The sequence below is a fragment of the Carcharodon carcharias genome, chromosome 12 (assembly GCF_017639515.1).
Source record: "Carcharodon carcharias isolate sCarCar2 chromosome 12, sCarCar2.pri, whole genome shotgun sequence".
Lineage (NCBI taxonomy): Eukaryota > Metazoa > Chordata > Chondrichthyes > Lamniformes > Lamnidae > Carcharodon > Carcharodon carcharias.
In genome coordinates, this window is record NC_054478.1 from 115,594,221 (window position 1) to 115,620,432 (window position 26,212).

General features: G+C 43.6%; 1 protein-coding gene across 2 annotated transcripts in view; it reads left to right on the forward strand.

The window, feature by feature from the left end:
* The first annotated feature begins 1,140 nt into the window (after window positions 1–1,140).
* The window catches only part of LOC121284958 (collagen alpha-3(VI) chain), a 101,503-nt gene continuing 76,431 nt past the window's right edge, over window positions 1,141–26,212 (forward strand). For both annotated transcript variants that reach the window (XM_041200948.1, XM_041200949.1), the window contains exons 1-2: window positions 1,141–1,240; window positions 22,782–22,887. In XM_041200948.1, the coding sequence (XP_041056882.1) occupies window positions 22,797–22,887 (91 nt within the window). In that variant the 5' untranslated portion in view covers window positions 1,141–1,240; window positions 22,782–22,796. The remainder of the gene's footprint in view (window positions 1,241–22,781; window positions 22,888–26,212) is intronic.

A 26,212-nucleotide genomic window follows, 5' to 3' on the forward strand; every position in this document is an offset into this window, starting at 1 on the left:
AAAATTATTTCCACTGGTTAGAGTGTCTAGGACTCAGGTGCATATCAAAAAATTAGAGTCAGTCCTTTCAGGAGTGAAAGTAAGAAACACTTCCACACATAAAGCATAGTAGAAGTTAAGAATTCTCTTCTGCAAATGGCAATTGATGCTAGATTAATTGTTTGGTTATAAATCTGAGACTGCTTACAATCCTAAATTCCTAACTATCGGGTGTACCAGTTGGTCAATTGGTGGGATTGAAGAAACAGTCCCTGGAATTAAAGGAGGGGGTTTTGGGAGGGTTTGTAGATCAGGAATTCCTGCTCTTGCCTCCATAGGAATTTTTTTTTCAAGTCTTAAAATCTACCTTTTGGATCTCTTATTTTCATTAGGCTCACCTTTTGGAAAAGTCACAATGATTTCTTTCTTAAAATAGTCCCAGTTGTCAACAGTATATTTAAGAAAGGACCTTGCTGGTTTTCTTTGGGCATCTTTTCTGCCATAGCAGGATTTCAGGTTAAAATACTAGAGGACAGGAAGGGAGCAGGGTGTCGGCAGGTAAGTCTCCTAGGAGGTTTTAACTGCCTGAATGCCCAGCTTCATTGGGGAAGCCAGGGTTAAAATCATTCCTTCAGTATTCATTTGATTACCATCCTCATCAATACTTATTTTATCTCTAGTTTTTGCACCAGTTAGTTGCACATTGGGCACTGGACAAATTAAACTTGGAAGCATCTTTCATTTGATTCTAGAACACAAAACAAAGAGGAAAAAAATAAGGAAAATAAAAGCAAGAGAGGGAGATGTTAGGTTTAATCTGTTGACCGCAGAGTACCATTGCCTCAATACAAAACAACAAAAACAATGGTATTTTCTCACATTTGGCAGATATTAGTAGAACATTTAGTTTTGCAACCACACATTCCTAGCAGACCGCTTGCTGCATAACAAATAACTCAATTCTGGATATGTGAAGACAGGCAAAGGCAGTAAGAGGTGCAAAGCAACAGAACAGCCAAAAAAACAAGAAAAATGAACTCTGTCAGAACCTAAAAGTATTGTAAGCATTCCCAAAATATCTGCCAATGAGTGGGTGGATTCTCACATTCAACTGTTCCATGTCTCTTATGCTGAGTTAAATAGAAAAGAATTACAAATAATAACCTTCAAACAATGAGAAGCAGCACTGACTCAACATCCTTCACCAGAAGAGTTTAGCAGATGCACATCTTGTACTTACTTCATTAGAGCTGCTGTGACGGTAGGTGCCTATTTCACAAATCTAACTAGATAGTAGGAAGTAATTTCGTTAAGAAGCAACAATGCTTCAAGAATGTTTGCTGTTTTGTTGTGCAAGATTTTATAGGGTTTTTTGTGAAGACATATCAGAATTACCTTGGATCTAGTTTTAATAAGGACTCCCTGTAGGAACCATTTATACTGTAAGCTGTTTAAGTAGATTGCAATGACTATTTCATCTTTCTGGAAGCTTAATAAATTAAGCTTCAAAATATTTTGAAAAAAATGATTACATTTTTGTAAAGATTTCTGAATTAAGACTTTTTAAATGGTTGCTCTCTGACTGAAAATATTGCAGATATAGTTATTTCCTGTATTTGACCACACACTAATTGCAGCAGAGAAGGTGGTTGGGTAACTTGCTCCTTAGATTCACTAATGGTCCTAGAGACTGCATAGGGGGTAATTCTCCTTTGTTTCAATTGAAAATGATGGGAAATGCTCATTATTTCCTTGCGACCACTCCATTCCAGCACTGAGGCAACACTGCTGTATTTCTGGTTAAATTTTAAAGAGGCCCATGTATATACAGTGACTGACATGCATAGGCACATAGAAATTACTGACATAAAAAGACTAATGTCCATCGAATTCTCCTTCTATCATCCTAGTTGCCATACGATTCAATGAGAATGCAATTAGTCGCTATCAATTAAGCCACAACAGGCCCAGAAAAAAACACAAGAAAAACTCCAGTATTGGAGAGCTTTGGAGAAAATAGTCACCTTCTCTGTCACAAGCATGCTGTACTTACCACATATGCGAGTGCGTTTGTGGTTAAATGTGCTGAAATGGACAGAACATTGGGAAGCTGCCTCTAACAAACCGAACACTGCAATTAAGTGCAATGTGTTTGGCTGCATGCAAGAAACACGCTCAGGATAGGTGGGTTGCTAAATTTATTATGTTAAGAGGAAATTAACTGCTGTTTTAACAAGGGTTTTCAACTTTAACGGTGGATGCATAGGTTTCCTGGATTTTCTGCACCCTGCCATTTAAACCAAGGCAAGTGCACAGCAACAATTGAGGCAGCTGAAGAAATCCCACAAACACCTGGTTCCTTGCCTAAGTGCTCTCAATACTTGTTCTGAGTGTCCTTTCATTATTTTGGAAGTAATTTCTACTATGTTGGCTTGTGCATCTAATCTCTAATTTCCATCTGTTATACGTCAGATCAGCAACTTATACGGCTTTATTTTGGACCTCAGATGAGGAACAAGATGAATAGCACCAGCGGCAGGAGGACCAGCGACAGGAGCTCTTCTCAAAAACATAGGAACATGGAAATGGGAAATTTATGGCACAGGAGAGAGTCATTTGGCCCAGTGCATTTGTGCCAGCATAAAACGAGCTAACCAGCCTAATCCCACTTTCCAGCTCTTGATCTGTAGCCCTGTAGGTTACAGCACTTCAAGTGCATATCCATGTATTTCTTAAATGTGATGATGTTTTCTGCCTCTTGCAGCCTTTCAGGTGGTGAGTTCAAGACCCCACCATAATCAGTCAAAAATTCTCACCTCAACTCTGCTTTGATCCTTCTGCCCATTGCTTATAGACCTCTCTGTTAAGGGGAATATTTTCTTCCTATTGCACTCTATTTAGGTTCCTCATAATTTTGTATAGATCAATTAAATCTCCCCTCAGCCTCTTCTGTTCCAAAAAAAATGCAGCTAAAAACAGGAGAGAGAGACTGAGGTCAGTAGTATGGCTCACAAGAGGTGATACCCGCAAGAGGATCAGCTTCCTTAATATGTCTAAATATCAGGACCTCAAGACGCTCAGGGTATTTAATTTGGATCACATTTGGGCCATAATTTTCCCTGAGTAAAACAGTTTTGCAGGTGGGGACCATTTCCATTAAATGACTGTCTCCATGTCCACCATCCAATTAGGGATGGCAGGTGGGTACTGGTCAATGGACGGCCAATCAGAGTGGCCAGAGGGGAGGGCAACTGGCAGCTCCCTGAGTGCTGTACTCTTCAGGTATGTGGAGAAGGAGATGGTGGCTCAAGATGGAAGGTTGATATCGATGCTGGAACCAGCAGCCACATCTTGCCTCTCAGCTCAATCCATTCAAGTTGTCTGCAAGGAAACGGTTCCAAATAAAGACACTTCCCAGTACATGCAGAACAGAATTTGGCTCCTCAACATACATACGTCATGAAACTCTGACCTCCTGTTATGCTCCTGCTTCCTGAGGGAAGACAAGCTGCATACACAGCAGGGGGTCCTGTTTGACATTTGGAAAATGTCATTGGGGTGCCAAAGTAGGGGCTGTAGAAGACATCACAGATGGCCACCAAACACATGACACTGGTGACTGATGCCATGCTTGCCATGGCAAGCCATTTATGTGCACCTTGTCAATGGTGATGCCAGTCAGACTGAGTGGGTGCTCAGGCTTGGGTCTCTAGCAGGCCTCCTTGCAGGCCATTATTGGCTTTGTACATGTGACAGTCAAGGTAGCACTGGCCCACCCAGGAGGATTTGTGGACTCAAAGGGTTTCCATTCCATTAATGTACAGTTTGTGTGCAACCACAAAAAAATCATCATGCAGGTGTGTCCATGATCCCCAGGAAACTACCATGATACATTCGTTCTGTGTCAGTTCACCATTCCTGAGCTCTATGGACCGTGGAACAGACTTATCAGCTGGAGATAACAGCTATCCACTTAAAACGGGGCTGCAGACATCAGCGAAGCATCCAAGCAATGATGCAGAAGCGCTGCAATCCAAGCCATGTGATGACGAGATTTGTAACTGAACAAGCAGTTAGGATGCTGAAGGTATGCTTCAGGTGCTGGACAGAGCTGGATGCACCCTTCAATATGCACCAGTCAAAGTTTTGAGAATGATCGTGGTGTACCGAACTCTGCATAGTATGGGCACAGCAGTGTGGTTTGGAGCTGCAGGAGCACAGGAAGAGGATATCACTTCTTCAGAGGAAGAAGAGAGGAGGGGCAGGAGGAACAGGAATGAACGTAATGTGGCTACAGCAGCGGTGCACATTGCTGCCCAGGATGCCCTCATAATGGTGTGATTCAGTTAGGTTGTACCAGTGCACCTATCTGGAAGTCACATCCTGAATCCAATTCACTCCTCCCTTCCCCAGCATCAAACAGTCCATCATTCAACAAGTCATCCCATACACAGACACCCATTTGCTCAGCTTTGCCATCATCATAACTGAGAAAGTCATTTGCCAGGCAACGGACAAAAATGGGCAAGATGGAAACATAGTGCAAACAAATAATATTTACATAACTCAAAAAATTAGAAACTTAACAATCTAACATTGTATAACATTATAACACACTCATGAGCAGACCCTTTTGAAGGTACAAATCTTTACTCTTCCTTTCTCTACTGTGCACATGTGGTGTAAACCTTGCAGCTTCAGCAGAGGTAGATGCAGGCTGCCCAGGTCCCTGCTCTGACTTCTGAGATTCTGTTGTCCAACATCCTCTGGGTTTTGGCACTTGTGAAGGCCCTAAAAAGGGTGCTCCACCTGCACCTCCTCAGGGGCAGAGTCAGCCACTGGGATGTGAGACACCATGTCAGCCAGTGATTGAGGGGACAGTGAAATGGGTGAAAAGTGGAAACACTTTGAACAGGATCGCCAGTACCACCTTCCCTCTCATGGCCTGCCCACACTTCCCTACTAACAATGAGCTAAAAAGCTCTTTACTGCACATTAGTTGGGTGCTGAAGGGTGGAGGATTTTGATCAATCCTTTTTGGTGGAATTCAGAGTGTGCAAGCTGTTGTATTTTTATATCTGCTTTACACAAACTCACCAATCTCACATCAGGACTGGTAAACTATACATAGGTTTGGTTTATTTGAAAATAATTATAGGTTGGCTCAGCAGACAGATCTAATTTATGAATTAAGCAACTATTACTCACAAGAACAGCACAACTGCAATTCTTCTACCCACTGCTTGCTGCTGGTCACATGTTGCTTTCCATTCTGGTTACTTTTTCATTTGCATATTCCCTTATTCACAGCATCCTCCTTTTTTCCCAAGCTACCATGACATATATTTAAAGTAAAAATACATGCACAATAGGGTGATTCTGAAAACCATTTACAGAAAAGATAGATCTCTGTTTAAGAGTTTAAGGGTCCATATAATGTACAGGTGGCTTGCTAATCCTCCTGGATCTCATGATGGTAATGACCTTCCTGAGATCTAGACTTACCACTTCAGTGTTGTTGACTTGTAGGTGTGTTGGCATCCTGGGTGTTATTGGTGTGTTGATTGCTTTCATGGTGGTCTTCCACAATTTCTCTTTCTGAATTTGGATTTGTTTTAGATGCAGTTGGAGTGCTGGGTGTTATATGGTTGCACAATTCCCTTAGCTGACTTCTGTTTCTCCTTAACATCACCCCATTTGGTGTTGTGACCTCATAGAATCTAGGCTTACTGCAAACTCTCGATACTACTGCGGGTGACCAGGTTCCCTGGATAAGATGTATGACCCAAATCTTCTGTCCCACGTGCAGACCAGGCAGTTCATGGTCATGTGCCATTTTCATTATTCCTTGTTTCTCAATAATTTACTCCTGTATTTATGAGAACTGGATGGCTTGGGAAGGGTGTCCAAACCTGTCTTCCGAACATGATTTCCGCTGGTGACAGTAAGCCCATATCTAAAGATGTTGCTCTCAAGTATAGCATGGCAATGCAATGATCTTGTTTAGTTTCCCTACACTTTATGATTAATGCCTTAATGGTACCAACCATTCACTCGGTGAGAATGTTGGATCTGAGATAGTGTGAGCAGGCTATCACGATTTATGCCCCATTTAGCACACATGTTCCTAAAAGGGCTGCCAGAATACTGTAGCCCATTGTCTAATATGATCTCTTCAGGCCTACCGAAAGAACAACCTGTCTCAGTAGTCCCAGCGTGCTGACTTGGTACAGTGATAGTGCTTTCTCAGAGGAGTCTTCAGTCTCCTACTGCAGCATCTCCTATGGATGCATGATGGATCTGTGGGAGATTAAAGACAGGAATTAGAATGGTCAAGGTAAGAAGGTGCTAAATGATTGTTATGCACATGATCATATTTCACCAGGTGCTGATGTCAAGTCAATATGAGTGACTGTTTAACCCATGTAGATGTCTAATATTTAATTTTATCACCAGATAGCTGAGGTGGCCCCCTTTCTCCATGTTTGATGATCAGACATGCTGTGATTCAGCTCATCTCCAGCATCTCCTTCTCTGCACCTGTCAATATCAGCTCCAATTCACTGCCTCTCCCTCTTGTTCTGTGCTCTTTTCTGCTGCAGGGAAGGAAAAAAGAGAGTTGGACGGGTGAACAACGCTTATTATGGATGACTATAGGGGAGAGGCATAACATTGTATTAAGGTGAGGGTGAGTGTCAGTAGTCAGATGTGAGGAAGTGGATTGGCATAGAGGGCTGGATGCATGTGTGAGGTATAAGAAGTGATGTGCAGGAGTAGGCTTGGGAAGGCAATGAGGGGGTGTGGTACTGCAGACAGCAGGATATTGTTAACAATGTCACTGTTGTCATCTTTCCTCCTCTGATTAGGTCATTCAAATGCTTCCTGCGCTACATCCTGAAATGTCAAAGCACGCTCCTAATGCTAACCTGCTCAGCAATCTCCAGCAATGCCTTCTTTCTCTCTGTGGCAGGCTCCTTCCTCCTGTTGGTAGGGAGAATATTTCTCTGTGGATCCTTCCACACCACAACATCAGGTCCAGGGAAGTATCTATGAACCGAATGACAGCTTGCCACATTGAAATCCATGAGTACGGTTACTTCCACTGTTCCTTCACTTCAACCATCCTTTAACTGTCACCTTCCCAGCATCCCTTTCAATTGTTCTACTGAAATCTACTCATGTGGGTCACCTCCACACCCGCTCAGGTCAATTGGTTGGCAAACCTGCGAGTCAAATGCAAATGCAATGACTTGGTTAAAAAGCCAATAAAAACACATTGCAGTCATCCCCAGGCTCTCTGTGGAATGTTTGGGAATGGATCTGTTCACATACAGTGGCAAGTCATTCCTCATCATTGTTGACTTTCTCTTGGTGGATCAAAGTGAAGCATTTACACACAATAGCCACAGAGTCGATCATTAAGTCATTGAAATAAATCTTTGCAATCCATGGCATCCTGGGCCAGGTAGTATCCGCAATTCGCTAATGAATATTTAATTTTGCCAGGAATTAAGGAATTCAATACCTTACCAGTTCCCCAAGGTATCTACAATTTAATGGTGAAGCAGAAAGGGGTGGATGTACTATTCTAACCTCTTGAAGAAAAATGACAACTTTCCGATGGCACTTTTGACATATAGGCACATACCACTACAATGTGGATCAGCTTCATCAGAGCTGCTGATGGGCAGAATACTTCATACTCAACTTCCAAGTCTGCCAAAGAAATTAATCCCAGGGTTGGCAGTCAGGCCCTATCAGAAGGTTCAGTACCAAGAACAGTCCTACAGACAGTGACAACCCTCTACTTAAAATGGGAGGCATGGTACTTGAAACCTGCTCCGGATAACAGAGGTGGCAGGGTTTGGGTCAGGGACCTTGACAGAGAAGGTGTCATTGTCCTGAGGCATGAAGATCAACGATAGTTTTACTTGATACATACCCCAGGAGGCACAATCAGATGGAGCTTCTCCTCATTCCTCATGGTGAACCTCCTATCATATATTTGAGAGAACTAGATGTCGAAACCCAAATATTCAAATAACAAATACTACAACTTCAACTCCAGTCAGCCCAAAGCAGTTGAGACTATCAATCCTCCAAATTGAAAAGAAAGAAATCTGGAAGAGTCGTAAAGCCTCCAAACCATCTGAATCTGTCAAGTCAGATACTTGGGGGCAGGAGGGTAGTATGTAAATATTATTGTAAATTCATTTGGGTATTCAGGACTGTAAGGGTTAATGTGGGACTGAGGCAACAGTACTGCCCACACTGTGATGTGGAGATTCACATGGGAGCAGTAGAGTGAAGACGAGAGTCCAGTAGTAGTCGGCAAAAGGATAATACCTAGTCAGGACTGTATCCTGTATATAAATATATAGATATGTGTTATTAATAAAGTTATTGTTCAACCATACAAGCTTCTAGAATCTGCATGAGACAACATACAACCTTACAACATTTCCTAACTTTCTTGTCATCTGGTATTAACTGGCCGTAAAGTTGAAAAGAGTTGCCAGGGATCATAGGTAGAAGCCCACCTATTATCTCAGCATGGTGTAATCTCTTTAATGCTCCAATGCTGTATAATCCTTTGCAGTTTCAGACCTCCCCCACCTTTCCCAATCCTCCTAACTGCTGGGGACACGGTTCAGATCTCTCCTCATAGGACAGTCCTGCCATCCCAGGAACAAGTCCGGTGAACCTTTGTTGCACTCCCTCCAAGGCAATAATATCCTTCCTAAGGTAAGGGGACCAAAACTACACACAGTACTCTAGGTGCAGTCTAACCAAGGTTGTATACAATTGATAAAAGACTTTACTACTCCTGTACTCAAATCCTCTTGCAATAAAGGCTAACATACCATTAGCCTTCCTAATTGCCTGCTACATCTGCATATTAGTCTTCAGTGACTTTTTGACGATGACACCCAGGTCCCTTTGTACATCTACACTATTCAATCTCTTACCATTTAAAAATATACTACATATCTGTTCCTCCTACCAAAGTGGATAATCTCATATTTTTCCACATTACATTCCATCTGTCATGTTCTTGCCCAATCACTAAATCTGTCCAAATCCTCTTGAAGCTGTTTTGCAACTTCCTCACAACACACATTCCTACCTAGCTTTTGTCAATTATGAACTTTGAAATATAACATTTGGTCCCCACAATATGGATTATGAACAGCTGGGACCCGAGTCCTGATTCCTGTGGTACCCCACTAGATTCAGCCAACTAATGTGAGAATGAGCCGTTTATTCCTACTCTGTTTTTTGCCTGTTAACCAATTCTTAATCTATGCCAGTATAATGTCTCCTATCCCACATGCTTTAGTTTTGCTAAGCAACCTCCTGTGGGGGACTTCATCAAAAGCCTTCTGAAACTCCAAGTATGTTATGCCCACCGACTTCCCTTTATCAATTCTGTTAGAACATCCTCAAAAAACTCCAACAGATTCTTCAAACACGATTTCCCATTGATAAATCCGTGTTAACTCTGCCCAATTAGATCATTATTATCCAAGTGTCCATTTATCACATCCTTTTTAATAGATTCTAGCATTTTCCCTACCACTGATGTTAGGTTAACAGGTCTGTAATTACCCATTTTCTCTCTCCCTCCATTCTGAAATAGTGGGTGAAATTTGCTACCTTTCAATCTGCAGGAACTGTTCTAGAAGCTATAGAATTTTGGAAGATGATCACTAATGCATCCACTGTCTCCATAGCTACCTATTTCAACACTCTGGGATGTAGAATATCAGGTCCTGAGGACTTATCAACCTTCAGTCCCAGTAATTTCTCCAATACAACCTTCTTAAAAAGACAAATTTCCTTCAATCCCTCATTCCCCCTCATCCCTTGGATCTCTAATTCTGGAAGATTTCTTGTAGCTCCCTCAGTGAAGACAGACACAATGGCTTCTCTGCCATTTCCCTACTCTGCATTTATAAATTCTGCCTGTAATGGACCCACATGGACCCACAAACATTTCCTTTTTACATACCTATAGAAGCTTTTACAGTCCATTTTTATGTTCTTTGCTAGTTTACATTCATATTCGATTCTCCCTTTCTTTATTAATTTCTTGGTCCTCCTTTGCTATATTCAGGTTTACTACTCATTCTGGCAACTTTACAGGTCTTTTCTTCTACTCTTATACAATCCTTAACTTCCTTTATTAGCCACAGTTGACTGACTTTTCTTTTTGGATTTTTGTGCCTTAAAGAAAGGTAAAGTTGCTGTAAAGACTATAAGAAATAGGATCAGAAATTAGGCCATTCGGCCCATCGAGTCTGCTCTGTCATTCAATCACGATTGATAAGTTTCTCAACCCCATTCTCCCGCCTTCTCCCCGTAACCTTTGATCCCCTTACCAATCAAGAACATATCTATCTCAGTCTTAAATACACTCAATGACCTGGCCTCCACAGCCTTCTGTGGCAATGAATTCCATAGATTCACCACTCTCTGGCTAAAGAAGTTTCTCCTCATCTCTGTTCTAAAAGGTCTTCCCTTTACTCTGAGGCTGTGCCCTTGGGTCCTAGTCTCTCCTACTAATGGAAACATCTTCCCCACGTCCACTCTATCCAGGCCTTTCAGTATTCTTTAAGTTTCAATCAGATCCCCCCTCATCCTTCTAAATTCCATCGAGTATAGACCCAGAGTCCTCAACATTCCTCATATGTTAAGCCTTTCATTCCTGGGATCATTCTCGTGAACCTCCTTTGGACCCTCTCCAGGGCCAGCACATCCTTCCTGAGATATGGGGCCCAAAATTGCTCACAATATTCAAAATGTGGTCTGACCAGAGCTTTATAAAGCCTCAGCAGCACATCCCTGCTTTTATATTCTAGGCCTCTCGAAATAAATGCCAACATTGCATTTGCCTTCCTAACTACCGACTCAACCTGCAAGTTAACCTTAAGAGAATCATGGACTAGGACTCCCAAGTCCCTTTGCACTCCAGATTTCTGAATTCTATCCCAATTTAGAAAATAGTCTATGCCTCTATTCTTCTGCCCAAAGTGCATGACCTCACACTTCCCCACGTTGTATTCCATCTGCCATTTCTTTTGCCCATTCTCCTAACCTGTCTAAATCCTTCTGCAGCCTCACTGCCTCCTCAATACTACCTGTCCCTCCACTTATCTTTGTATCATCTACAAACTTAGCCAGAATGCCCTCAGTTCCTTCATCTAGATTGTTAATGTATAAAGTGAAAAGTTGTGGTCCGAATACTGACCCCTGCGGATCTCCACTAGTAACTGGCCGCCATCCTGAGAAGGACCCCCTTATCCCCACTCTCTGCCTCCTGCCAGACAGCCAATTTTCTATCCATGCTAGTACCTTGCCTGTAACACCATGGGCTCTTATCTTACTGAGCAGCCTCCTGTGCGGCACCTTGTCAAAGGCCTTCTGGAAGTCCAAGTAGATAACATCCATTGGCTCTCCTTTATCTAACCTACTCGTTACCTCCTCAAAGATTTCTAACAGATTTGTCAGGCATGATCTCCCCTTGATGAAACTATGCTGACTTTGCCCTATTTTACCATGCACTTCCAAGTATTCTGAAATCTCTTTCTTAATAATGGACTCTAAAATCTTACCAATGACTGAGGTCAGGCTAATCGGCCTGTAATTTCCCGTCTTTTGCCTCACTCCCTTCTTAAACAAGGGGTTTACACTAGCGATTTTCCAGTCCTCTGGGACCCTCCCTGACTCCAGTGATTCCTGAAAGATCACCACTAATGCCTCCACTATCTCTTCAGCTATTTCCTTCAGAACTCTGGGATGTAATCCATCTGGTCCAGGTGATTTATCCACTTTCAGACCTTTCAGTTTTCCTACCACCTTCTCCTTGGTAATGGTCACCATACTCACCTCTGCCCCCCAACTCTCTTGAACTTTGGGGATGTTACTCATGTCTTCCACTGTGAAGACTGGCACAAAGTACCTATTCAGTTTCTCCACCATTTATTTTTCCTCATTACTACTTCTCCAGCTTCATTTTCTAGCAGCCCAATGTTCACTTTTGCCTCTCTCTTACCTTTTATATATCTAAAAAAAACTCTTGCAATCTTTTTTTATATTACTGGCTAGTTTACCCTCATATTTAATCTTCTCCCTCCTTATTTCTTTTTTAGTTGTCCTCTGTTGGTCTTTGTAGGCTTCCCAATCCCCTAGCTTCCCACTGCTCTTCGCCACATTGTATGCTTTCTCTTTAGCTTTTATGCTGTCCCTGACTTCCCTTGTGAGCCATGGTTGCCTCATCCTTCCTTTAGTATGCTTCTTCTTCCTAGGGATGAATTTTTGCTGTGTCTCCCAAATTACTCCCAGAAACTCCTGCCATTGCTGTTCCACTGTCTTTCCTGCTAGGCTCATCTCCCAGTCAATTCTGGCCAGCTCCTCCCTCATGCCTCTGTAGTTGCCTTTATTCAATTGTAATACCATTACATCTGATTCCAGCTTTTTCCTCTCAAATTGCAGGGTAAATTCTATTATATTATGGTCACTTCCTCCTAAGGGTTCCTTCACCTTAAGCTCCCTTGTCAAATCTGCCTCATTACACATCACTAAATCTAGAATTGCCTGTTCCCTAGTGGGCTCCACCACAAGCTGCTCCAAAAAGCCAGCTCGTAGACATTCCACAAATTCTTTTTCTTGGGATCCACTATCAACCTAATTTTCCCAGGCTACCTGCATATTGAAATCCCCCATGATCACTGTAACCTTGCCTTTCTTACACATCTTTTCTATCTCCTGGTGTATCTTGTGCCCCACATCCTGACTACTGTTCGGAGGCCTGTACATAACTCCCATTATGGATTTTTTACCTTTAGAGGTCCTCAACTTTACCCACACAAATTCTATATCATCTGACCCTACGTTGTTTCTTGCTGTCGATTTAATTTCATTTCTTACTAACAAAGCAACCCCACCCCCTCTGCCAACCTGCCTATCTTTTCGATAGGATGTATATCCTTGGATATATTTAGCTCCCAGTCCTGATCCCTTTGCAGCCATTTCTCCCACACCATGTGTGATGCCCACCACATCATACCTGCCAATTTCAATGTGCGCCACAAGCTCATTTACCTTATTTCGTATACCGCGTGCTTTCAGATACAACACCTTCAGTCCTGTATTTCCCGTCCCCTTTCTCATTGTCATCCCTTTATCTGATGTGCTTGAAGTTAGATTCCTAGTCCTTTCCAAACACTCTATCACATTTTGTGTTCTGGAGCCTCTAATTGCCTCTCTCCTGGGCTCTCCTTTCTTTTCAGTTTTTTCATAATTTTCCATGAAGTTGAATCCACCCCCCCACCCCCCCTCCCACATGCTAACCTGCTGCTTTGTTTCCCATTAGTCATACTTCTTGGAGTTTTACCCTTCCCTTCCCCCCCCACTAAACTATGTAATAATTATTCAAAGACTATCCCTTGCCTATGTACCATCATACCTTTTAATCTATTTTCTGAATCCACCTCAGCCATTTTGCCTCTTGTACCTTCATAATTTCCTTTGTTTAAATTTAACACCCTGGTTTCAGATTGAACAACCTCACTTTCAAACATAATGTGAAATTCTATCAAATTATGCTGTGGAGTATTCAAAGAATATAGGCTACTGCTGTACACTGGTTTCTTACACCCTAATCACCGCTGCTCCCCTGATAGACACCAATCCCCTCCCAATTTTCACTGCTTCCCCCTCTGATGCACCCCAGTCACTCCTACCTTGCCCCTTCAATAGACATTAATCCTCCCAGTGACCATCACCATTCACCTTGATGGATACCAACTGCCAGTGCTATCTCCCATCCCAAACACCCTTCTTGGTGACTCCATCCTCACTTACCTGAGTGCTGCTGTGACAGCAGCAATGACTTGATCTTCCATTGGATTATGCCTGCAAGTTGCTTGTTGCTCTCTACAGCTTATTGACACTATAGATGCAAGGCCCAATATCAAGGCCACTTTAGGCTTCACCATTCACCTGCAGGGCTCACTCCCTGCAAACTCAGATCTCTAGGTCATTATCTCTCTGATAAGCTCGATGTAGTAGAGTGCTGTCGGTTACCATATGTTGAATTTCTGACACCCATTTTTTAGGCAAAAAGTTAGGGAGTTGACTTTTATACAGGTGTTATTGTCAAGGGGCTTACTTTCAACTAAAAGGTAATGGGGAAGCCATAGCTGAGACATACGGAAACACCCAGTTGGTACACTCATCATTTCGGTACATGTCTATGAACAGCCTTAAACTGTGGAATTAATCTTTGCTTCCAAACACAGTGCCAGGGTTTAATTAGTCTGTGAAGATTAATTTCTCCAGCCCATGAACTTTGAACTGGTGTGGAGCTCACGACTTTTCAGGGAGCATGGCACCTGGTTCTGGACTGATCCACTTTTACTGCGTTTATCTGGTGTTAGGTGTATGGAGGTGGTTCTCCCATCAAAATCTCACTGAGGCATCAAACTTGAGCCCTGATATGATTTCATCAGGCTGTGCTTCCCACTTCAGGGACTTTCCCCAACACCCCCCAGCCCAGGAGAGGAAGTGAGAGCTTCGGCTGGGCCTGCGCTTTCAATGTTGCTCGAGTATTAGGGGAAAGGAAGGAAAGTACAGCTTTAATGAATAATTTGCAAGTTTTAATGAAGAGGTATAAGAAAAATTAAGAAATTTTTGGCCAAAAATTGGGGTCAACTTTTACACAAGATAAACTATTACTTGAGTATATATGGTACTTGTCAGTATTCTGACTCTGCATTCACAGTTTAAATCTATCCTCTATAATTAACCTCTCCTGGAACATTCAATGTTTGCAGGAGTCACTTTGACTTTGTCCTGTATTTTCCTTTGGAAGCTGTTTCTGAATTTGGATGAGTAGGACAGCAATGGTACTGTCGGCTGTCCACTTGGTTAACTGTCAATGCTTTTTTTAATGTAGTGGGTCAGGAAGCCTTATCATCTCCCTGGAATCAGACAATTGCAATGCATACATAATGATGTGTGGCTGAGAGCCCAGAAATCCATTACTTTTGTTGAAACACCTGAGCCCCAGGGAACATTGCTTGATTAATAGGCTCTCTGATCTCTGCTGTCAATTTCACAATGTTTGTTTACACAAGGTTAAGTGATTTCAAAGGCTTGTGTTTCTGTTACTGATACATTAAAGGGTCTTGATGGTTAACATTTGTATTGACCTGTAGTGAAATCACTATATTTTAATCATAGTGGGAAGTAATTAATGAATGGCTTCTTTAAAGCATTTTGTTACTTTACGCTATGTCACTATAGGGTTCATTGACCAACTGTATAGAACCAATGGGTATTGCAGTGCCATAGCTTGGCATGGGGGCAGTGGGTGGAGTGTCATAGCTTGGCAAAGGGGGCATGAGGATGAGTGAAGTGCAATACCTTTGCATAGGGGAACATGAGGGGTCATTGGAGGGTGTGTGGACTGCCATAGCTTGGCATAGGGGTCATGAGTGGCCATGGGGGTGGATGGACTGTCATAACCTAGCACAGGGAGCATGGGGGGATCATTGGGGAATATGTGGAATGTCATAACTTGGCTTAGGGGGCATGAGGGTCCATGGGGCATGGATGGGTGGACTGCAACAGCTTGGCATAGAGGAGACATGAAGGGCTATTGGGTGGGGGGGAGGGGCTAGCCTTAGCTTGGCATAGGGGCATGAGGACAACCTTTTGAAGTCACATTTTAAAAAGTCGCCTCATGCAGTCTAGGGTTCGCAGCTCTTCTGAGGGGGCCATGAACCACAACTCTTTAAAAACTTGGCCAGGCTCCATCAAAATCATGGAGTAGTTCATACCTATTCCCACACTGGAGCCAGCCAGATCGAGAGAGCAGGATGGAGTCTTTTGACCTGAATCAGCCTGCACCCTTTAAAGGCACACCCAAAATGCAGACAGACCAGGAATGGAGTTGTGAATCCCAGAATCAGGACCTGCCCACCATTTTAAAGGGCTCCAGAGTCATGCTGACTCAGTAAAAATTCAGCCCTTTGTCCCAGTCGATTTGTTAAATATTGGGCCTTCTTGCCCTCACCTCCCCACCTACTCCCCATGCCCCATCCATGCCAAATCATGCCAACCCATGGCCCGCAACCACCCCCAATGGCCCCTCACAGCCTCCATGCCAACATATACCACTTCCATAAATAAAAACAAAAAACTGCGGATGCTGCAAATCCAAAACAAAAACAGAATTACCTGGAAAAACTCAGCAGGTCTGGCAGCATCGGCGGAGAAGAGTTGACGTTTCGAGTCCTCATGACCCTTCAACAGAACTGAGTGAATATTAGGAGAGGGGTGAAATATAAGCTGGTTTAAGGTGGGGTGGGGGAGGGAAGTTGGGGGGGTGGCAAGCAGTGATAGGAGCAGATAATCAAAAGATGTCACAGACAGAAGAACAAAGAGGTGTTGAAGGTGGTGATATTATCTAAACGAAGGTGCTAAATAAGAATGGATGGCAGGAGGTTCAAAGTACAGCTCTGGGGGGATGGGGTGGAAAGCCTAACAGGGCATAAAAGATATAGATTTTAAAATTATGGAAAAAGGTAGGAAAAGAAAAATCTATATAAATTATTGGAAAAAACAAAAGGAAGGGGGAAGAAACGGAAAGGGGGTGAGGATGGAGGAGGGAGTTCAAGATCTAAAGTTGTTGATTTCAATATTCAGTCTGGAAGGCTGCAAAGTGCGTAGTTGGAAGATGAGATGCTGTTCCTCCAGTTTGCATTGGGCTTCACTGGAACAATGCAGCAAGCCAAGGACAGACACGTGGGCAAGAGAGCAGGGTGGAATGTTAAAATGGCAAGCGACAGGGAGGTTTGGGTCTTTCTTGCGGACAGACCGCAGGTGGTCTGCAAAGAGGTCGCCCGCCTTACGTTTGGTCTCTCCAATGTAGAGGAGACCGCGTTGGGAGCAACGAATGCAATAGACTAAGTTGAGGGAAATGCAAGTGAAATGCTGCTTCAATTGAAAGGAGTGTTTGGGCCCTTGGACGGTGAGGAGAGAGGAAGTGAAGGGGCAAGTGTTGCATCTTTTGCATGGGCATGGGGAGGTGCCATAGGTGGGGGTTGAGGAGTAGGGGGTGACGGAGGAGTGGACCAGGGTGACCCGGAGGGAACGATCCCTATGGAATGCCGCCAAGGGGACGAAGGGAAGATGTGTTTGGTGGTGGCATCATGCTGGAGTGGGCAGAAATGGCGGAGGATGATCCTTTGAATACAGAGGCTGGTGGTGTGATAAGTGAGGACAAGGAGGACCCTATCATGTTTCTGGGAGGGAGGAGAAGGCGTGAGGGCAGATGCGCGGGAAATGGGCTGGACACAGTTGAGGGCCCTGTCAACGACTGTGGGTGGAAAACCTCGGTTAAGGAAGAAGGAGGACATGTCAGAGGAACTGTTTTTGAAGGAGCATCATTGGAACAGATGCGACGGAGGCGAAGGAACTGAGATAATAGGATGGAGTCCTTACAGGAAGCGGGGTGTGACGAGCTGTAGTCGAGGTAGCTGTGGGAGTCGGTAGGCTTGCAATGGATATTGGAGGACAGTCTATCACCAGAAATTGAATCAGAGAGGTCAAGGAAGGGAAGGGAAGTGTCGGAGATGGCCCATGTGAAAATGATGGAGGGGTGGAGATTGGAAGCAAAATTAATAAATTTTTCCAGGTCCCGATGAGAGCATGAAGCAGCACCAAAGTAATCATCGATGTACCCAAGAAAGAGTTGTGGGAGGGGCCGGAGTAGGACTGGAACACAGAATGTTTCACATACCCCATAAAGAAACAGGCATAGCTGGGGCCCATGCGGGAACCCACAGCCACACCTTTTAATTGGAGGAAGTTAGAGGAGTTAAAGAAGAAATTGTTCAGTGTGAGAACAAGTTCAGCCAGACGGAGGAGAGTAGTGGTGGATGGGGATTGTTCGGGCCTCTGTTCGAGGAAGAAGCTAAGCGCCCTCAGACCATCCTGGATGGGGGATGGAGGAGTAGAGGGATTGGACGTCCATGGTGAAAAGGAAGCGGTTGGGGCCAGGGAACTGGAAATTGTTGATGTGACGTCAGGTGTCAGAGGAATCACGGATGTAGGTGGGAAGGGACTGGACAAGGGGAGAGAGAAGGGAGTCAAGATAACGTGAAATGAGTTCCATGGGGCAGGAGCAGGTTGACACGATCGGTCTGCCGGGGCAGTTCTGTTTGTGGATCTTGGGTAGGAGGTAGAAGCGGGCCATCCGAGGTTGGGCGACTATCAGGTTGGAAGCTGTGGGAGGAAGATCTCTACAGGAGATGAGGTCAGTGACAGCCTTGGAAACAATGGCTTGATGTTCAGTGGTGGGGTCATGGTCCAGGGAGAGGTAGGAGGAAGTGCCCGGAGACGAAGACGGCAGAAGAAGAGTTCAGCATCGTAAACACCTTGTCAAACACCAGGAGAGAAATGGAAAGCAATGAAGGTGAACAAGGCAAAATAGAGATATGGAAATCTTGTCCGAGAGAGAAGCAGTACTTCTTCAAGGTAGGCATTTCTTGAAGAGAAGTGGCAGTCAATTAAACACAGAGTTAAAAACAAAAAACTGCAGGTGCTAGAAATCCAAAACAAAAACAGAATTACCTGGAAAATCTCAGCAGGTCTGGCAGCATTGGCGGAGAAGAAAAGAGTTGATGTTTCGAGACCTCGTGAACGTTCAACAGAACTGAGTGAATATTAGGAAAGGGGTGAAATATAAACTGGTTTCAGGTGGGGGTGGTGGGGTGGTGGCTGGGGGTAGAGAAGTGCAGGGGGGTGTTTGACAAGGTGTTTACTAAAACCCGTTTTCACAGCCATATCTCCTTTCTCTGGGACTGTTTCTGTCTCTGACTTATCCAACGTGGATTTCAACTGAAATTCCATCCCTCGTTTCGAACCCACCAAGGATTACAGATATCTCTGGGACATAAAACGTTTCTCGGACTGCTGTTCCCGTCACATTCTGAAATCCACACTCAGTGCCACGCGCCGCCACATGAACACGCTCAACCTCTCCCTCTAGCAGCACCGCTGCACCCTTTTTCAAAGCTGCACGTGCCCCCAGTTTCATTTTATTCTTCGTCTCATCCGACGCCTCAACAAGAAACTTTTTCTCTTTCTCTCAAGTGCTAAGGAACGCAAGCTCCAACAACTCATCGACACCAACACCCATCTCGGACCCTCCACCCCTGCCTGTCCCTCCGTCCCCACCCTTTCTTCCAATCCCAGCCCCAGCCATGTATTCACTATACCCCCTGACCTTCCCCTCTCCAATGTTGAACGTTCAGTGCTCAGCAAAGGACTTAGTTTCATACCCTTACGCCCTCATCTCAATGAATTTTGGGCTCGGCACGATGCTGAACTCTTCTTCTGCCGTCTTCGTCTCCGTGCTCACTTCTTTGGGCAGGAGTCCTCTCCCAGTTCAACGGATCCTTTCACCCAGCTCCAATATTCTCCCTCCACCTGGACCCCTCCCTCTGGATTCTTACCTTCTCTTTGTCTTTTCATTGAGAACTGTCGGCATGACATTAGTCATCTCAATTTCTCTGCTCCTCTCACTCATTCTAATCTGTCTCTCTCTGAACTTACTGCACTTTGTTCCCTCAGGTCCAGCCCCAACATTGTCATCAAACTCACTGACAAGGGTGGTGCTGTTGTCTGGCGCACTGACCTCTACCTCGCGCAGGCTGAGCGTCAATGAGCAGACACTTCCTCCTACCTCTCCCTGGACCATGACCCCACCACTGAACATCAAGCCATTGTTTCAAGGACTGTCACTGACCTCATCTCCTCTGGAGATCTTCCTCCCACAGCTTCCAACCTGATAGTCACCCAACCTTGGACGGCCCGCTTCTACCTCCTACCCAAAATCCACAAACAGGACTGTCCCGGCAGACCGATCATGTCAGCTTGCTCCTGCCCCACGGAATTCATTTCTCGTTATCTTGACTCCCTTGTCTCTCCCCTTGTCCAGTCCCTTCCCACCTATATCCGTGATTCCTCTGACACCTTACATCACATCAACAATTTCCAGTTCCCTGGCCCCAACCGCTTCCTCTTCATAATGGACGTCCAATCCCTCTACTCCTCCATCCCCCATCAGGATGGTCTGAAGGCCCTTAGCTTCTTCCTCGAACAGAGGCCCGAACAATCCACATCCACCACTACTCTCCTCCGTCTGGCTGAATTTGTTCTCACACTGAACAATTTCTCCTTTAACTCCTCTCACTTCTTCCAAATAACAGGTGTGGCTATGGGTACCCGCATGGTCCCCAGATATGCCTGTCTCTTTATGGGGTATGTGGAACATTCCTTGTTCCAGTCCTACTCCGGCCCCCTCCCACAACTCTTTCTCCGGTACATCGATGATTACTTCGGTGCTGCTTCATGCTCTCGTCGGGACCTGGAAAAATTTATTAATTTTGCTTCCAATCTCCACCCCTCCATCATTTTCACATAGTCTATCTCTGACACTTCCCTTTCCTTCCTTGACCTCTCTGTCTCAATTTTTGGTGATAGACTGTCCAACAATATCCATTACAAGCCTACCGACTCCCACAGCTACCTCGACTACAGCTCCTCACACCCCGCTTCCTGTAAGGACTCCATCCCATTCTCTCAATTCCTTCGCCTCCATCGCATCTGTTCTGATGATGCTACCTTCAAAAGCAGTTCCTCTGACATGTCCTCCTTCTTCCTTAACCGAGGTTTTCCACCCACGGTCATTGACAGGGCCCTCAACCGTGTCCAGCCCATCTCCCGTGCATCTGCCCTCACGCCTTCTCCTCCCTCCCAGAAACATGATAGCATCCCCCGTGTCCTCATCTATCACCCCACCAGCCTCCACATTCAAAGGAGCATCCTCCGCCATTTCCGCCAACTCCAGCATGATGCCACCACCAAACACATCTTCCCTTCACCTCCCTGGCAGCATTCCATAGGGATCGTTCCCTCTGGGACACCCTGGTCCACTCCTCCATCACCCCCTAATCCTCAACCTCCACCTATGGCACATCCCCATGCCCACGCAAAAGATGTAACACCTGCCCCTTCACTTTCACTCTCCTCACCGTCCAAGGGCCCAAACACTCCTTTCAAGTGAAGCAGCATTTCACTTGCATTTCCCCCAACTTAGTCTACTGCATTCATTGCTCCCAATGCGGTCTCTACATTGGACAGACCAACCGTAAACTGGGCTTTGCAGAACACCTGCAGTCTTTCCGCAAGAAAGACCCAAACCTCCCTGTCGCATGCCATTTTAACACTCCACCCTGCTCTCTTGCCCACATGTCTGTCCTTGGCTTGCTGCATTGTTCCAGTGAAGCCCAATGCAAACTGGAGGAACAGCACCTCATCTTCCGACTAGGCACTTTACAGCCTTCCGGACTGAATATTGAATTCAACAACTTTAGATTTTGAACTCCCTCCTCCATCCCCACCCCCTTTCCGTTTCTTTCCCCTTCCTTTTGTTTTTTCCAATAATTTATATAGATTTTTCTTTTTCCACCTATTTCCATTATTTTTAAATCTATATCTTTTATGCCCTGTTAGGCTTTCCACCCCATCCCCCCCAGAGCTGTACCTTGAACGTCCTGCCGTCCATTGTTAATTAGCACCTTCATTTAGATAATATCACCACCTTCAACACCTCTTTGTTCTTCTGTCTGTGACATCTTTTGATTATCTGCTCCTATCATTGCTTGCTTGTCCCTACAACCACACTCCCCCCACCTTAAACCAGCTTATATTTCACCCCTCTCCTAATATTCACTCAGTTCTGTTGAAGGGTCATGAGGACTCGAAACATCAAATCTTTTCTTCTCCGCCAATGCTGCCAGACCTGCTGAGTTTTGCAGGTACTTCTGTTTTTGTTTTATACCACTTCCATACCCATTCACCTAGAATACACTCTACACCAAACTAATGAATCCTATAGTAACAAAGGCATGAATGGAATGCACTAAAAAACAGCCATTCATAACCTTCTTTAAAAAACTGCTACAATAACCCTATAAAGGTGTCAATCAACTAGACCTTTAACGCATCAACAGCAGAAACAATAAGCACTAGATACCTCTTTATCTTGTGTAAATAAACACCAAGCGAGCAACAAAATAGATAAACTGAAAAATAGCTTGCAAATCTATCAATCAAGTAATTTTTTTTGTGCACCTGTTTCAATAAAGAGAGCCTTTATGGAAGATTGGACTCTCAGCCAAGCCTCATTATGCATTCTTGTTTTCTCAAGATCATAAGATTATGGCCTTATGCTCAGGTAGAAAGTTGAAGAGGTGTGGAGATTTGGTGTTCAGCCTCTGCAAGCTGAAGGTCTGTTCAGTAAACCTGCTGACAGGCTTAGCAATGTTAGGGTTAGACCTGAAAGAAAGGTGTGCTGCAAAGTCAGGGGAGGGATAGGTTAAAGTGAGTGAGGCCCAGAAGGTCAATGGCTATGCTTATACTCCGCACAAATCTCCTTCAACTCTATTTACTTGTTTCCATGTTCTTCTATTCCCTTCTCCCTTGTGTATGCATCAAGCCTACCCTTAAATTCATCAATGCTTTCTGCTTCAACTACTCTATGTGACAGAGAGTTCCACATTCGCATCACTCTCCAAGAGAAGTTCCATCAAAATTCTTTATTTGATCGGTTACTGACTACTGATCTTTACGTCCCCATAATAATCATTTATAACAAAATAAACAAAATGGTGGCTTTTTGACAAAAATTGGAATTTTTATATTAACAATATTCCTGTTTCTTCCAGGTCCTATAGAAGTGGATGGTATCAACAATGAAAATGCACCACCCTGTGCTCCAGCTGGCCGTTCTTGGTCTAGTCCTCTCATACTCTGTGACTGAAACACAGCAGGGTAAGGAGTCATTAAGATGAAAGTCATGCATGAGTCACTATCTGGTGTTGACATGTGAAGAGTAAACATGAGGGAAGACTATGTGATACCATTCAGGAGTTTACTGCCATGTGGTAACAATTAAGAGATTCAACTAAAATGAGCAGCAAAATAAATGTAAAACATAGGGATCAATCCTTCAATACTTGTACATTGGTGATGGGGATTCTCTAGATAAAGGTGATTCCTTTTTGAGCTAAGTACTGTTGTTTTCAGTTGTGGCTCAGTTGGTAGCACTCTTGCCTCAATGACAAAATCTGCTCCAGGATTTGAACACAAAAATCAAGACTGGCACTCCAGTGCACTACTGAGGGAGTGTTGGAGGTGTCATCTCTTGAATATTAAACAGTCTGGTTGGCTGTGGCTAAACTGAAGCATAGCCATAGAACTGTCCAATTCATAATCTATGCTCTAACCCTGACTTCAATTTTCTGTCCTGTTTAACTGTATCACACACACACAGCTCCTAACTGTGCCTTCTCTGTTCTCCTCTATGTTGCAGCTGTCCATTGTTCTTTAGTAGCTTTAGCTTCTTTGTCTGTCTTCTCTACGTCTAGCCACATGTTTTTTTATTATCTTACCAATAGGCAGGAAGTTATAAGTTCCTTTCAGATCAAGGGTCACATGGACCAGTATTTCTTATTATCCAAGGAAATTACAATTGATCCCTTTACAATTGGTGCAAACTCTTAAAAGTTATTTTCAAGCATTCTTGAAAACAATTACAGGTGCCCGGACATTTTGATGAAATTACAAATTTATCTTACGATATTGCTTCTGGGTCAAAAGTTGTCACATCTAACCAATCAAAATTCTCCATCCACCTAACCTGTTCCCCTTAATATCTTGAAAACTTCAATCATATCTTAATTCCAGGCAATAGAACCCTAGTTTTTATCATTTTGCCTCATAATTTAACCCTGCTGCTCTAATCCTTACATGCTGTCTATAAACAACTTTTGTGTGGTGATGCTTATTAAATATGCTAGGTAGTGAAATCCTCCCACATGGAGAGAGCTCAGATGCTGCAATGCCTCAAGTAGGAAGATGTCTAGAAGGGGGCAGAAGTGCTCCAAAGAATTTCCTTTCAATTTAAATAAGAAATTCTTACCAAACTGTGGATCACCAGCTGCAACAACGTCCAGCACAAGCCCCTTTCCCTCCAACCTTGACAATAGAGGTTGTGCTACTCCTGGTCAAGGCAGTACCTTTATCCATCTCCTGGTGCTCCTGGGGTCAGCAGTCATTGAGACCCACACTCACCATTATTTTAATGTGGTGGTTGTCCAGAAGCAGGCAGCCATGTTGTCCGCTAGGACCGTCTGCATGGAAACATCTGACATCAGGAATCTGGTGAGGGTCTCGCCATCCATGTTATTTTTCCTTTTCTGCCACTATACCCAAACAATGTAGCATGGTTGTTTGATCTGTAAAAAAGTGGGTTACAAAGCCAAAGTTGATAGTTGTATGGTGGAGTTATGACACAGTTGGGTAGATTGTGTAAGTGATCACAGACTTAGACAAGATTTTGCTCTGCAGTATTTTTATTTCCAGAAGTGTACCATGCATTGTCAAGACTCACTGGGGATAATGCGCTGCAATGTCAAGTCCCAGTGCTCCCCGAACCATGACAAATGTGAAAAGTTCAAACCACCTAACTGTTTAATTTAGGGTAACAGAATACCAGGTTTATAAACTTAATAAGTAAATAACTGTTTATTGAATACATTGTCTTTAACCAGTGGCAAAACAAAGAAATACGAACTGCTAATTTCTAATTCTACAAGCTAAACTCTACCCCTTCTTAAATCCCTATACAGATATAAGACACACAAAAACATGGATTTTACGGATGGGATAAATAGAACTAATTCCAAAGTACAGGATTTAATGAATTGATTTTGATCGATGTCTTCCAAACTCTTTTCAATTCTTTGCTGATAACTCAAGGGGGGTCTTCTCAGCACTTTCAGTCTTTATTTCACTGGATGAGCACTTGCTTTTCAATGTCTCTAACCATGATTTTTCCTTTTTCCTCTTAACAGGGGCTTTTCAGAGAGAGCAGATTATAGAGATATGAGGGGAAAAAAGCTAGCTATTATTGTAGAATTACTAGAATTTTACACATGCAGAATGAGGTTTTAGGTCTTTTCTCTTTTCAGGCTAGAAATGTCTCTCTGCTGCACTGCTATCACACAAACCTGGTCACCTGGTCAGGAACCAATTAAAAATGTTGTTGCCAGGCAGTTCCCAATTAGATCAGACTCCTCTTCAGCACCATCCTGTCTTTCATAGCACACTCTGTGCAAGGACAGCAACATTGTATAAATACTTCACACTGTTCCAGTAGATATGCCTTTCAAACTGCAGCCATTGTCATTTTAATCCACAGTCCAACAGAAATAAAAGATATGTTCTTCATAACAGTCTAACAGAAATAAAAATATATGTTCTTTACAGCATAACATCCATCTGCCGATGAGACCATACTATGATCAAATCCTATTTTGGTTCCTCAGGTTCATTATCATATTTGGGGCAGGCTGTGAGTGATTAGATTGTCTAACAGGCGCTTGCTCTTGGAGGAGAGGGTAATACTTTACTGGCTGCAGCAATCTGAATGGCCAGGGCATTGATGCAGCATTAGGAAGTAATGAATCTAAGAGTTCCCATGTTTTCAGACCCCTCCATAGAAATTCTTTTGGTTCAAATAAGGGAAGAGAGCAAGCAGTCATATGGCAACAAAGGAAGGAGACCAAACAAAATATTGGTGTAAGTACAATGAAAGGAAGTAGCCTTGGCAGTTAGTGTCATTGCCAATAAACCCACACAGCAATGCAATGGTGAAGGAGGTTTGATGAGTTCAATGGGGCTAACTAAGGTAAGAGGAAAAAACCTGAACTTGTAACAATGCACGGTAATAGGCCTTTTTTAACATGTGCAATCACCTTTCATTCTATGGTTGAACCCTTAACTTATCAGAAATATGCACGAGGCATCACAAGCCCTTACTTTTGCTGTAAGTATTCCTTCACTCAGAGTCAAATATGAATGGAAGCAGTAAAAGTTTCATCACTGTTAAGGAATGCTTATTGTTACCTGGGTCACATTATTCACATTATTTGTTTTATTTCTTAATAAAGAGGAAAGAGGCCCATACTGAATGGCAGGTCAGCCACATGGGACTGAAGGAGACCAAACAAAAATTTGGTCCAAATACAATGAAAGGAGGTGGCCTTGGTTACAGGTAATATTACACAGCTAAAGGCACATTTTGGTACATGGT